Source organism: Ailuropoda melanoleuca, chromosome X, assembly GCF_002007445.2.
Source record: "Ailuropoda melanoleuca isolate Jingjing chromosome X, ASM200744v2, whole genome shotgun sequence".
NCBI lineage: Eukaryota > Metazoa > Chordata > Mammalia > Carnivora > Ursidae > Ailuropoda > Ailuropoda melanoleuca.
The window spans coordinates 11860278-11875545 of record NC_048238.1 but is presented as its reverse complement, the minus strand read 5'-3'; the positions used below and the strand labels follow the sequence as shown (position 1 = coordinate 11875545).

General features: G+C 39.7%; 1 protein-coding gene and 1 long non-coding RNA gene across 4 annotated transcripts in view; one reads left to right on the top strand and one right to left on the bottom strand.

Moving 5' to 3' along the window:
- Positions 1–1599: 1599 nt before the first annotated feature.
- MOSPD2 (motile sperm domain containing 2) overlaps positions 1600–15268 on the bottom strand; it is a 60532-nt gene continuing 46863 nt past the window's right edge. For 2 of the 3 annotated variants that reach the window (XM_011232499.3, XM_019806076.2), the window contains exons 11-15: positions 13794–13890; positions 12885–12981; positions 12188–12317; positions 4704–4806; positions 2692–4125 (exon numbers count right to left, since the gene is read on the bottom strand). In XM_011232499.3, the coding sequence (XP_011230801.1) occupies positions 3988–4125; positions 4704–4806; positions 12188–12317; positions 12885–12981; positions 13794–13890 (565 nt within the window). In that variant the 3' untranslated portion in view covers positions 2692–3987. Of the gene's footprint in view, positions 2506–2691; positions 4126–4703; positions 4807–12187; positions 12318–12884; positions 12982–13793; positions 13891–15268 lie in introns of those variants that run through there. The other variant, XM_011232500.3, reaches the window with a different exon arrangement.
- LOC117797359 lies at positions 4125–10012 on the top strand. Its single transcript, XR_004622286.1, has 2 exons — positions 4125–5588; positions 9843–10012. It is a non-coding gene; the product is annotated as an uncharacterized LOC117797359 (long non-coding RNA).

Below are 15268 nucleotides of genomic sequence, written 5' to 3'. Positions count from 1 at the left end.
AGTGGGTAGGGACAGGAAGAGAATCTTTAGACAATACAGAGATGTAATTTTATTCCGTGGAAGGAGAAAACTACGAAGATGTGAAAGAGGTGATTTTTATTGAATTGTTACAAATTTAAGGCAAACTTACGGGTGGAATATTGCAAGATCAATTCCGTGTGTGTGTGTGTGTGTGGTGTTTTGAAGGGGTGTCGGTGCAGTGGTGGAAGAAAACGTCTGACCAAAATGTTTTGCGGAAGGGATGCTCCTTCAGTGGATTGAAGGCGGCCAGTCATCACTACCCTTCTGAAGTATATCCCTTGACCTGGGCGCTAGAATCAAGAGTGGGGTAGCAAGAAGGCAAGGGTAGGAGTACAAAGCAGGGAAAAGTTTGAAGAATTGATGATTGGCTTTGAATGAGGTGTGATATTCAGTAAGATCAACCCAAGTGTGGAAAGTTCTAGGAAGCTCGGATGGAAGGTGCTGGGGGCAACAGCAGCAAAGCAAGGCCAGCATCTCGAGGGCTGTTTCAAGCGCATTATTCCCCCTCACTGTGACACTCATCCTGCGCAGCAGCACTAGGATTATCAGCCTGAGATGAGGAAACTGAGGCTCAAGGAGGTCGATTAACGTTGCCGTCACACAGGCAGCAGGTGGTGCGGAGGGCAGCTGCACGCAGCTAGCCAGACTACAGAGCCCTCGCTCCTAACTGCCTTTGCCTCCAGTGGAACAGATGGGACAACTTCCATTCTGTCTTCCCGGAGTGGGAAGAGAAGGGGAGCCCTAGGCTCCTGGGGGCCGATGTTGTTTGGACATCAGGGAACTTTGCGTTGTTGAAAACTTAGGGGAGAAAGCATAAGATGGGTGTAAAGGGACCACTCCTTCCCTAGCTGGAACTTTCCTCACAGGAGCTTTTGTTTCCTAGAAAACCATATTTTTGAGGAAAGGAGGGCACAGCCTCACAGTCCTAGGTAGATGTGTTGCTTCTCGGTAGGTTGTCATTTTGTCTTTGTAGCTCTGTTCTGAATTTCTCTTATCGTTTTGTATTTTCACCTCTGTTTCAGTTTAGAAGATGGATCCGTCCTATTTTTATGGAGTGGTAGCTGCCACGTGGGCGTTATCTTCCAATGGTGAGGGGACCGCACCAATAACCCTCAGGCCCCTCCCAACCGCACCCGCACCCTGTGGGTGCCTCCGCACAGGGGCTGCCTTCCAGGTACCCGGGGCCAGGTGGGGTGCTCTCTCCACAGCCTTCCTGCTGTACAGGAAGCGTACGAGGATTGAGGGGATGTTGGGCAATTCTGCTCTTGTGGGGCAGCTCCAGTGAAGGGTTGGTGATAGAGCCCCCAGTCCTGACAGTGAGTCCAGTGTTAAGTTTAGGGAAAAGGGAGAGCTCCACTGAAGAGTAGCCAGACCCTGACCCGCGTTGAGGAGAAACGGGACACATGAAGGACAGATTCACCTGATAACATAATTTTAACTCTGGAAGCTTACAGCACTGTCCTTATAAAAATGCAAAGCAGGTCCAAAAGAAATTAATGTGATCTTTGAAAGGTCAGAGTGTACCTGAACATTGATTTTAAGATGCCTTATCAATTAGAGACCAGAGGTTTTTCCTGATGATATTTATTTCATAAATGTAATTATTTTTCTAAAACATATTAAAATAGAAAACATGTTCTTTTGATCAATTATACAAAGAAAATACCAATATAGTAATAAAAATACTGAAAATATATGAAAAGCACCAGAATATTAGAGAAATTACACTGGCAACAATTCTAGGAATATATTTTTTTTTGCAATTGTACAATAAAGTGCTATTAAATCCAGTCAAAATTAGTGGCAAGATACAAAAACAGTTATGGAATTATGAAATTTGAGGCTAGGTTTAAACGCAATTGCATTTTTAGGCTACTTTCAGATCAAGCTAATGGTATTTTATTAATGGAAAGTCTAATAATTTTCACTCTCATGTGAAAACAATCTAAATGTTGATCCTTGGTAATCTGGTCATGAACAGCTAATGACAAGATAAAAAATAAAATTATTTTATCAGTCCTCAAAGTAATAATCATACAAAGTGTGATGAAATCAAAAGAAGACAGAATAAAATCAAATGTAAATAGGTGATCAGTTAAGAACAGAAGTTTATATGCCTTTGATTTTATAGTTAATATTCAGTACTCTTGCATAGTCACACTGAATAGACACACAAACATTAACAAGATAGGTTATTCAATTGAACTGGCCAGACATCAGGGAAGAACAGCTTAGCGAGTCAATGTCATTTTCATTGGAAACATTAAAGGGACACTGTTAGGACAGCAGGCTTCCAATTCTGACCAATGATTTCCTCATTTCTTTGCTGAGGAACAAAAAACATACACAAATACTTTGGGGTTAGAAGATATGAAAGCCGGGGATATGACACAGAAGGGGACACCGCTGTGCACACACACAGGGAGACACTACGGCCAGTACTTAGGGTGTACTGAAGTCACTTTCACGTCTGGAGTTGGCCAACTGCAACAGAAAAACCCAAATTAAGACAAAGTATCAGACCAGTGTCCTTTTAAGGTTTTATTTCTAGGCCAATTTTGAAGGGACTCTCTCATATCATTCTTCACGACTCAATTTTGGAATCATCAGCTTCTCCAGATGAAAGCTGCCAGCACTACCCTTCAGAATAAAACATTCTCCAAGCGTGGCTCAATCCAAACTCAACATTTATTTAACAGGCAGACTCTTTTTTTCTTTCATATTGAGTAGATTTACACGTGAATCAATACGGACTGAAACTGGCTGTATAAATGAGAAAACAAACTCATTTCATCCACCTCTGCCCCTGTGAGTCGTGTCGTCTTGGGAACCACGATTACTGTGACAAGGGCTGAGGATCCAGCAAGTCAGTCAGCCCCGGTGTGAAGGTGCTACAAGTGGATGGTGAGTTCTACTTGTCACTTGGAAATGGAGACTTGACACTTGAGTTTTTTTTTTTTTTCCATGCTTCTAGATACTCTAGGCTTTTTGTCAAGTTTCCTTCTTGTGGCTGATTTTAACAAGGAACTGAAATGTCAGTGAATTCTGCTATGCCTCTCAAATACTAACTTTTCAAAGAAATTTTAACTCCTTTCGTTTGGAAAGGAGGGCGAAGATGGTAGAACGGAGGAGGTCTTTCTAATCACTGAAGCAAATGGGTCAGTGTCTAGCCACCGTGAGCAATGTGAAACCGCATAAAAAAGGCTAGAAAGTGGGACCGAGAGGATTTTTCCTCTCCATGCCACTGACAGAATTCAAGGAAAACCCAACCAAACTTAGTTTCCCAAATTCTACCTAAATGTGAGTGTTCATTAAAAAGTCCAAGATTAATAAAAGGCAGACTTTAAGTTAAGGAAGACAGATAAGAAACCAAGGCTAAAGGTGGTTTGACATTAAATAGTTTTACATACCCAAAGAATATTGACTAGCATCTAGAAGTAATTCTCAAAATTACAAAGTCATGTTTACAGAAATTATTCTGTATAAGTATGGTTTTTTTTTTCAATATACATGTACTATATACATAGTATAGAAAAGCTAGTAAGTTGGCTCAGCTATAATGATTTTGTCATTAAAACATAAAAACAGATGACATTTTTTGGCTGCGACAAAGCTTGTTACTTACACTTTTCAGTTCACCTAATGTATGTGTGTATATATATATAATAAAACTTAAACTTTAGAAGTCTTCAAATCAAAAGAAAAAAATAAATTATATCTAAAGTATTAATTTACACACGGCTATGCCTTGACTTGGCTAACTATAGCTATAGTCTCTTATAATCAATTTCTCCAGTGTTTCCTTATTCTAACAGACTTTATTTTCAAGACATGTATTTGTTCCCCTCTATATGTGGCACGTTGCCTTTCAGGAAGCACAGATGTGTGACGCTTTTGGTAGCGTGAAGTTCTGGGTCTTTTTCCAACTAATGAACGAAAGAGCCATGTTTCCTACTGAATGCCACTTTAACTGTACAACAAATAGAAGAAAGAGATGACAAAAGCAAGCAAGAGCATTGTTAAAGAAAGCAGCAGCTGCTGGAACCAGATACAACGCTGAACTTGGTCTTCAAGCTTCCTATTGCTTTCTAGTAAACGATTGAGCTAAAGAGGGAAAAAAGGATGAAAGATTTATATCAGTAAAACAGTACATGAATCATGTGAATGACAAATAGGAATATTAGAAATCCAAACATTTACAGGATGGGGTCCATGTACTCTGAGCAGCTGGGAGCTGGCGATGCAATGAGGGATTACATTTGTTCGGTGAATAGCCGGGCGCCTGCTTACTCTTGCTTTGGAAAGGTCTAACCTTCTAGTGGAGAAGGAGCAAAGCAAGTAGCTTCCTGGAGGTACCAAAACCAGCTACTCAGAAAGAGAGCCCCTCTATCTTTTTCAAGTTGAAATGGTACCCCTCTCATGAGGTCAGACTCTTCGGTACGCCCCAAGGCACCAAACACCTTGTCCAAATTAAAATGGCCAGAGCTTTTGAAAAGTGAATAGATATCCAAATGGAACTCACCGCTTACGATTTCGGATTTGGCTTCCCCTCGCAAATAGAAGGACATTTCTGTCATTGTTTATGCCAAAGGTCTTCCTTACATCAGTGGGGGGAGAAAGTGGATTTCTAATACTGGTTAGCATTAACAACTCTATTTTAGTTAGGGAGAAGGAACACTTACTTGTAGATAAAGATCTTCATTGGTTTTATCAGACATGTTAAAAGCATTGTCTTTTAATGTCAGAGTGGTTGGTTTACAGCTCTCAACGATATGGCATCTTAACCTATGAAAATCCAAAGGAAACATAACTTCTTAAAATCTTTAATGAAATTTTTTTAAATAAAAGTAACCTATAATGTGAGAAAAGTCAAATACAGAAGTTGATGTAACTGAGATGAAAGTACTCCTCCTTCTCCCCAGACACACGTAAGGTGGCAGCTCAGTGTGGATCTATCTTGGAAGTGGAGCACAGCTGGCCACTCCCAAATAGGCCTCTCTGGCATAAGGATTATCTTGAGCTGGTTGTTCTTTAAGAAACAGCAGACCTAAGAAAAGCTTTGAAAACCTTTTGTCAGGGACACTGACATTTACAAGGGAAGGAAATGTCCATCAGTAAGGGTGTCTTCCTCTCCATGCCAGGAGGAGGGGATGACAGAAATCTCTAAGAGTTCTTAATGGAGAAGGGACCAGTGGACATCTGCTGAATGACCTTGCTCTTGTTTACTGTAATTTTCCGGACAGCCCCCCGCAACTGACTCCCTTATGCCCCAACATCTTGTCCCGAGCTGCAGATGGTATTTAAGATGGTGTCTTGGGCCACTTTGGGGAGTTTTCCTGGGTATCTTCCATATATACAGGAAGTATACATGGTATTAAACTTCTCCTTTCCTCCTATTAATCTTTTATTACAAGGGGTGGGGGTCTCAGCCAAGAACCTAGCACGGTAGACAAAAAATTATTTTTCCTCTCCTACATTTTGGTAACCTATGCTGGGACCTGCTGAGACACGGTACTCGTCTGGGAGCTTACAGCTGGGAGCCTGGAAAACCGGCAGAAGCCAGTGAGGTAAGAATTCTTACCGAAGCCTGCTTTCCTGGATCTCACTCTGGGGCCAGGTCGAGAGAGAAAGGTCAAAATTTCACCTTGTCCCTTCCTTTCCAAAATTTAGATTAGCAGAAGAAAATAGGTGAAATGAGGTCTTCCTTTCATCTTGTTCTAGGTCTTGAAAGCTTGCCTTTGTGACCACCAAGGGTATCAGCTGGAGGATGCATGTGTCCACAGACGTCTGGCAGCTAGGAAATAGGCTGGGGATCTGAGACACACAGGGACAGGCAGCATCCTCTCTGTCCAGCTGTGCCAGCTTTCAGGGCAGTTTGTCATTAGGGGCCCCAGTCCGTGAGGGGCCTTTGTCCTCTCAGCTTTTGTGGTCCTTAGTGTTGAAAAGTCCAATCCAGTAAGTCCTTCCCTGATGTCACAAAGGGTCTTAGCCTGGAGGCCTCTCACATTCTTGTGGGAAACTAGAGATAGCATCTTCACTATACCATTCTTACCACTTGGGGCAATGGAGGCCTTTGCTTTCTTAGGCTAACTCTTGGGATCCTGTGAGGACTGCATTTTTTGCACCGTATCTGGGGATGCCTCTTTGTGTCCATGGTTCAACCATGAAAAGGCCTATTGGCTTGAGTTGCTACTGAGATTAATATAAAATCCTCCTTGTCAATGCCAGACGATGGGTCTTTTGAATTGGAAAAGCTTCTCTGTTTAAAAGCCTTTGCGAGAGCTCTCCTCCTAAACAATTGTCTTACTGGTCATCTCTGAAAAGACCAAATTGAAAGGAGAATATGAAAGAGTATGGCCGCTAGCCTGACGGACTTCCTTAGCAAGATGAAATTATGAAGTTCTTTTTATCTCCACATTGAGGAGATACATACCAAATATAGGAAAGAGGTAAAAAGATTAGTGGCCATTCATTCACCACTCCCAGGGACCCGGACTGGCTGCTAAGGGCTGTTCTTCCCACCCATGGTTATACTGTAGTTATCAGACAAGCCGCTTGGCCCCCCTGTGGAAAACTCTCCTCACTGGAAACATGACCAGAATTTCTCCTAGGCCCTCCTACAAATGTTCAGGAAATGGATCAGCTGAAAGCTGATGTTTGGGAGTTGCTAGAAGCAATAGTACACGTTTTTTTCCCCCTTAAAGGCCTTTGTAGAATACTTTATATGAACTTTTCAAAGGCATAGTGCATTAAACCCTGAAGCTCCAGAACACAGAAATCACTTCATTTCCATCTTCGTTGGAAATTTCTCCCCGATATAGAGCAAATGGAATAAAATGTAGTTGCATGGGTGGTATCAGTCCCTTGATACCATTCAGGCTGCAACAGAATGGTTTGAGTAATTAAAAGCAACTGTCTCTGACTTGCAAATCTTTACAAAACCGGAAATGCAACACTGGAAGCAATTCCAAGTCCACCTAACCTTACCAATCCTAAAACCTCCCCCAGTCATCTCAAAATACATGTAAAGATCAGGATGTTGGAAAGAGAACTGTCCTGTGCTTAAGAAAAAAGGAACACAGAAATAGAAATTACTCTAGACATCTGATAGTAGGCAAATAAACCCCAAAACTCATAGAAAAAAAAGATCCTTGACACTTTCTCTGCGCCTTTGAGGTACAGATTTTCTACCCTATCTTCTCTAGGACCTGACAGCTACCTCTTTGAAATACAAACTTTAGGGAAGGGATTCTCATCAGAATGAATAAAGGGAGTTATTTGGGATTTTGGCAAGTGAAAAAAATAGCAAAATGCTTTTAGCCACCTGAGCAGGTAAATGACTCCAACTGCCAGAAACACAATTTGAACCTAAATGTTCTTTTATATTAACTAGTGACTTTTGTGTTACTTTACCTGATTCATGGCTAAAATTCTAGAGCTATAGCTAAAAGGTCTCTGTAAGTTATGTGTGTCTATATATGTATGTTATAGATGTGTAATATTTTTCCACGGTGGGATGTTACTGCAAAAATTAATTTGTAAAAGCTCTCTTTGATTGGCTTAAAGAAAAACAAGCACTTACCAAATTAAGTATTCCTAAACCTCTTAGAAATACTGAAACTAACCCAAGTGTCTTTGAGTTCCTGTGATGTAGATTAATCCTAGGTAAAATAAAAGCTAAGTTTGTTGGTTTAATTAAAATAGGCATGTCTTCAAAGTTATCAATATCAGATACAGTGCAGACGTGCAACTTTTTTTCTTCTGGAGTTTACTATTCAAATAGGCTCATGTTATCTTGGGTACATAATTTGTCAGCATGAAAAATAGCTTGGAATGATGGCTGACTCTGATATTTCATGAAGCTGTCATGAGTAGTCAAGCATAATTGTTAGAAGCAAGTGATTCAGATGTAAGTTGGAAAAGAGTTTTTAGGTGAAGTCTACTTAAAAACAGGTTTTCAAATCTCTTTGGTAACTTGAAACTTCAGTTTTGCTAAGTTAAATGGGAAATTCACTGACTAGATCATTTCCAAGTAAGATAAAATACTGAAACATTAATTACTGAACATTGGTTTATCTACTTTTGGCTTCTTACTACAGAGGAACTAAAAATATTTAGTCCGTTAGTAAACATATCTTGTGCCACACTGAAAAACTGTACTATGAGGAAGCATATGCCTCTAGAAATTATGTATTCGTAAATTTGCCAATCTACAGAATGCTGGTGTTAATAGACCACAATTGCTTACCACTTAGTTTTCACTAGACATCATGGCTTCTAAGGGTTAAGAATTCTCCTTCATATATGTAATTACTAGAAATAATAACGGAAGCAACTAACTCCACGTGCAAGGAAAATAGGATGTGATTTTGGCCAAGTAAAGGTAGGAAGTATGGACATGTACTTTTGTTAAGGGGAATGAAAGTAATTTTCTCTTACAGTAAAGCTGGTTATTTCAGAATAGGGAAGATAATAAAGGACAAACTAAGTGGATATAGACAGTTGGAAAGAGAAAATTTCACTTTGTGTAGTCAAGCTGGCTAAAATTGAATCTGCTATAAGGGTTATAACAAATAAGCTTCAATATCAATAGTGTACTTATGTAAAACTAAAAATTAATTTCATCTGCTAAAAGGACAACCTTTTCTTGGACTGTCAGTCAGCTACTGATAAGAAATTGCAAAAGGCTTTTCTTTAGCTTTTAAGTAATCTGCCTAGAAAGAAAAAATGGTGTGTTTTATCTGAATAATTTCCTGTGCTCCATGTTCTCTTTATCAACAGCTCTTTGATTGCTTAGCTCTTTTAATCTTTAGAAGACTATTTTCCTAAGTTACTCGCAACTATGTAACTTTCTGTATTTGCCTTTGATATTTTATTGTCACTATGGTTAAATGGATAATTAAGTGTTATTTCATGATGATTTATGTTATTTCATGATGATTTAGTAAGGTGTCTAAAAGCTTCTGACGTTTTTGAAAAACCCCAACTCAAATTCTGAATGAAGTTTTTTTGACCTTGAACTATCCTGAAATTTTTCAGAGGGCCGCTGGAACATATCAAAAGATTTGTTCCCTCTTTTTATAAAACTAATTAGGCTTATTTGCTATGTTAAATTACATGGGACGCACTGTCAAGTAATACTAAACCTTCTTTATATTTGTATAGATATGTTATTAATATAAGTGTTCTAGAAATTGTATAAAATTCCTAGAAATTGGATATGTCCTGGCATAACGTTAAGGTTTATAATTCTAGTTATTATCTCACTATGTTGTATGTCATAGAAATAACCAAATTTCCTTGTCAGAAGCATTACAATGAACTCTCATCAGATCTGTAGCTATGGCCATTTTTAAGTCTTTTTGTCACTTACAGAAGTTACTGTTTTACTCTGATCCTTTTGCAAATGTGCTTCATCTTCAGAGATTCATGGAAAGGACTCTGACAAGTACTCCAGAAAACAGGTTTCTAATAACTTTCAGATCATGAAACTGAACTGGGTAAGAACTTCCAGAACTAATAAAAAAGCAGGAATCAAGCAGACCAAGAATTAATAACGTGGGATTGAATGAAGTGATGACTATACTTTATTTTATTGCTGGTTCTTTAATGTTTGGTTTTCCCAGATTTAAGGTTATCTTTTACTCTTTTCTCATAAGCTATCTATGATTGACAGCAATTTGGTAAACTATACCTTTGTGAGCAGAACTGAAACAATTTTTCTCCCTACCTGATTCCTCCAGAATTCAGAAACTCTTAGTATTCTTTCATGGAAATAAGTGGTTTTTTTTTTGCATAATAATCTGTTCTCCTTGTACCAGGACACAACTGGAAGCATGGTTATATTACCAAGGCTTTGACTGGAATGTCATATTCGAAAATGATATGCATAAAATCAGGTATGACCAGACAACTTTAAGGAACCAATAAAGCCCCTTGGAAAAAATGGACCTGTAACCTTGCTTACAGGATTCTGGACAGTGTCACCAGGTGAGTAAGGAAGGTCCCTTACCTTTGCAGGCTGAGGGACTTCTAGAAGACAGCAATTCATCTAAATCTGTATAATAACCTTACCCTTGTTCACTGTGCTTCTCCTGATAACCTCTCACAACTGGCTCCCCCCACCATTTTTCTTTTGTCTTTCACTGGAGACGGTGTTTAAGGTGGGTAGAGACAAAAGTATTTTTCCTCCCCTACCTCTTCCTGCTTCTTTATGTATAATAACACAAGCAATTACAGATACTGCTCAGTAACCTAGGGAAAGTTTTTTTTTATATGGTGTTCAATAGAATTCACCCCATCTTCCTAGTTGAAGGAAACCACTCTTTCTACATGGGAGTTGTTGCTTTACTTGGGCCTTCAGTATCAAACCACCAAGTCACGTTCTGTGAGATAAGTGATCCTCTCTTGACTTACAGAAAACCAAACCATGACAAATTGATTTTTTTTAAAACCTGCTTTTGAGGGACTGTTTGATAAGAACTTCAAATCTTCATCTTTTATACCAGTGTTATTTGAAGTTGTTTTCATAGCCATGCCTTTGACAAACCCTTGGTAAGGAGAAAGGAGACCCTGTTACAATATGGAAATTTAAATATCGAACTACTCCATCTAAAAACAAGTCAAGCTCACCATGAGCCTTAACGTGTATCTGCGTTCCTTCCTTCCTCATGACGAAAGCTGAAGGGACAGGACCTATCAATGACTTACCTTGTTGAGCTGGCTTCTCCCATTGAAAATCCACACCAATCCCTTTGTCAACACCACATTCTTCCTTCTTCCAACAAGCCAAACCTCTAGAACAATCTTATTACCTTCATTTCTTTAGAACCTGGCTCCTGCCAACTGAAAATGCTCCCTATGACATCAGTGATGACCCCCATGATGTCATCAATGGGCACTGCTCACACCTCATCCTTGATTGGATGGCAGCACTTAGTAGCACTGGTCCCTTCCTCTTTTGTCAAACAGGTTTTCCTAGACTTAGGTGACACAGCTCACCTACTGGCTTCCTTCCTGAGTTCCTGCTGGACTGTTCTCCTCTGGCCACTAAATATTCCTCTAGGCTAGGTCTTTTCCCTTTCTTGCTGGGACAACTGAAATAAAGCTTGTCTTCCCAGGCCCACTCCTGTCCTCCTCCTGTCTGCAAACAAGCCTGCAGTGATCTTGTCAAAGGTGACTCAGGTCAGGCTGACGCTCTCCCATGGGTCTCACCATGGTGACCAAGCTCCTCCTCTGGGCCCTGTCCGCCTCTCCAGCTTGCTTCTTACCCTGGATCCTTTCACCTCTGTGCTCCAGCCCCATCTGTATTCTTTCAATTCCTTTTGAAGATTTAACTCGGCCACAACCGTTACGAGGTTTCCCAGCTTTTCATTTATCAAGGGGGACAAAGAACTACCTACCTCCTAGGGTCATTTTAATGATGAAGTGAACAAATCAGAGTAAAGCACTTAGAACGTGCAGGCTTGCAGCACACGCTATTTGTGTTAACTCAATATCACTCTCACCTGTGTCTGCCTACAGTCTGTTTTCCACACAAATCCCAGAATAAGCCTTAAAAAAATCACTTTGTGGCTCTGCTTAGCACCAACTAATAGTTTTTCCTCTCAAAATCAGAAGTCGTCACTATGGTAATCAGCTGCCTTCCTACTACCTCTTTGACCTCCTCTCCCACATTGTCTCCCCGCCCCTTACTAGATTCAAGCTACATTTACCCCCTTGCTGTTCCTTACACAGGCCAAGCACACTCCTTTTTCAGTTGTGGTTCCTTCTACCAAGAAAGCCCTTTTTCCAGTTATCTAAGTGGCTTACTCGCAGACTTAGGTTCTTTCCCATTTTTCACTAGTACAAACAATGCTGCGACATACACATCCTAGTACACGAGGTGAGTGTTCTGCAAAGGGAACTGCTGGGACAGAGAGATCTACGTTTGTAATTCTGACACATCCAGATTCTTGCACTGGCCTGTAAGCAAGTCTGCTATTAGCAACCTCCTTGCGAAACTGTAGATCTCCTTCAGCTGGGCACCCCAGAGCCCTTGCAGAGCATGAGGTCACACTAGAAGCCTAAACGCCTGCCAAATGCAAGGAGAGAGAGAGACACCTGCCTAGACCATGCAGGCAGTTCCTTCCCATCACATTTGAGAGTCTGTGAATAAAAAGCCTACCTATGCTCCATCACTTTGTTTCTGGGAACTTCTTTCCAGAACTGAGTCAATTCTGCCGGGCCTGTGCCAGATGGCTGTTCCATTTCTGCGGCCATTATCAGAAAACGGTCTTGGGCAGAGACTGTTAAACCTGCATTACAAAAGGGTAACTTATTATATAAACAAGAACCTTTATAAAGGGCGGGACATGTAGTTTAAGGCATTATTCTAGAAAACAATGGAAAAAGAAAATGGAAATACCCTAAAGGAAAAACTTTTCTAAAAAGGATTTTTTAAAATTCATTTTCAACTGGGACCAGTTTAAACAATTTTAGGTGTTAAAAAACCATTTTAGGGGTGCTTGGGTGCCTCAGTCAGTGAAGCATCTGCCTTGGGCTCAGGTCATGATCCCAGGGTCCTGGGATCGAGCCCCGTATCGGGCTCTCTGCTCAGCGGGGAACCTGCTTCTCCCTCCCTCTACCTGCCACTCCCCGCTTATGCTTGCTCTGTTGGATAAATAAAATCTTAAAAAAAACCCCCATTTTAACAAGACCCATTGACCCATCTCATTTTACACCTGAGAAAATGGATGCCTAGAGTGCAGTGAGGTGACTTGTTGACACTCAGCTAATTTCTAGATTCTAGTCCAGCTCCACTGACTCATCACCCGGCCCCAGGTACCCCAGCACACCTCTGAGGCCATGAGGCCACAACTCACCCCCGTGGGGAGACACAACAATATCAACTGATGCGCCAGGGTCACAACTGCTGTTGCTTGGCTTGACTCTGTATTTCTCTGGAGCAGTGGTTCTCACCTGTTTATAAATACAGTAGTCATATAATAAGAAAAATGCTTCTTGGGATAAATGGCTTAAAAATGAGTTTTAAAAAATTAAGAATAAAGTCTACAAAATGACCGTGGTGGTTAGGCATGGAACGCATCTTTCCCCAGCAATAGGAAAACAGTATCTTAATCTATTTAAAGTATTCACTCATAAGTCCAATTGTCACTTAGCCTTCCTTTTAAATAAATAAAAAATCTATGAGATACCCTGCCTGGTAATTTCCTACCTTTAATACAAATTAAAAAAAAAAAAACCTGTGTATTAGGACACGTTGTAATAGTGTTCACAAATTAAAACACACTAGATATTCAAAGAACATCTTAGTGGTTAAACTAGATGATGTAAGGAAATAATACTTAAAATATGGGGCAGTGGTAAACTCAGTCATTAGCTTAGTATCCAGGATAAACTACATTCCAAACTATATCACACTCAGGGGAAAATGCACTTTTGATTTTAAAGTTCTATTTTTCACTTATGAATTACTTATATAATGAGTGATTTTCCTTGGGTTTTTTTTTCTTACCACAAACATTAAAGCCTGGGATTAATTTGGATATTAGCCTATTATGGCTCATTAAAGATTGAGATACAGATCCTGGGGAAAATTGTAGATAAGCTATGTCACGTGATTAAAAGTAAAAGGCAGTATAACATGCCTAAAAATATCATAAAAACACCGTGCAAGTTAAAAATTCTCAATCTTTCAATTAAAATATGTCTGAAATCACTTCCCATATCAGATTTCCACATAGAATTTATTATACCTTTCTGATATTTACCTTAAATGCTACGATGTTTTTTGTTACATTTGTCAACACTATTAAAGTTTTCTTCTCTCCAGATTCTGTACTTCCAAAATAAAGTTCTTCTGCTGGGCTAGGTGGTGACAAAAATATAAGGCATTTGTATTATTCAGAATAAATGACAATCTAATCATTAGCTGAAAGATAAGTATTTGGTTAATATTTTCTGCTCATTTGTATCAAATTTCATCAAAAAAAGATTACAAAGCAACTATCTAATATAGTTTTTGTTTTATTCTTACTAATTCATTGCATGCTATTAAAAGTCCTATGGTTTTCCCCAAGAATCAAAAGCAAAATAGGAAAAGGACAGGAGAAAGAATTAGGAAGATTCTGAATTAGCCTATAATCAGCACCATCTTAAGGCACAGTTAAACTCTTTGGAAGGTTATAGAAAATCAAAGAAGAAACTGCTGCTTCAACTTTAATTACAAAGAGATTAGAATGGGGCATAATTTTATATACTAACAGAAAAGCATAACTTAAATACATCTCTAATGATCTTTCATTTATATCACAGAGTAATTCCTTATGTAATTCCTTAATAAAGGCTTTTTCTAAGTAATATGGAATATGAAAAACAAAAAATTTGGGGTGGGAAATATTGGTTAAACAGTAAAATCAGTGAACCTCAAAATGCAAATTTTACTATTACTGGCCAGTATAGTACTCACGACCTAAAATAAAAAAAGACCGAAGCAAAATTTGTGTTGTTTAATTACATTAGTCAAATTGTATCAGGTGCCTCCAAACAATGGGCACAACAGGGTTTCTGTTTCAGATTAAAAGGTGAATTCTTCACTTTGAGCTGTATATGTAAGTAGATTCATTTTATATCAGGAATGTCTACGTATCAGAGACATTCATCTGAGGATACACATTTTTAAGGACGTGCTTTCTGAGAAGGGCTTTGCCCAACTCTGGACAAGACAAATTAGCATGGTTGCTGGCTTCCTTTTAGAACCCAGTCTGCAATAGACCACAGAAAAGAGAAGGAGGTCATGAATCTCAAAACCGCTCTCAGTAACCAGCACAAAAACCCTGAGACATTATTGTAGGGAGATAGACATTGGTTGGGTCCCTGAGCCTGTGCAGGAGAAGTGCTGTGACGTGCCCGGGGGCAGAGGCAGGGAGCGGCAGAGCCCAAACTGCAGCCCTAGAAGCCGCCCTGCTCTCCTCTGGCTTTCTCTCCAGGCAGCTCTTCCAGCCAACTCTCAACATTTGTAAGGCGAGATCTACGGTTTTCACAGGCTTCCAATGAAAAAACAGTGTGTAATTTCTAAACCAGCAAAGGGAAAAATGGAAAACAAACTCCACAGGGGGGAAAATGGCAAAGAAAAACCACAGCCAACAGAATATGCATGTGTTGTCCCCTGCCTCTACCCCCCCATAAACACACAAATGGTAGAGATAAATCCGAATATAACAGTAATCAAAATATATGTAAACAA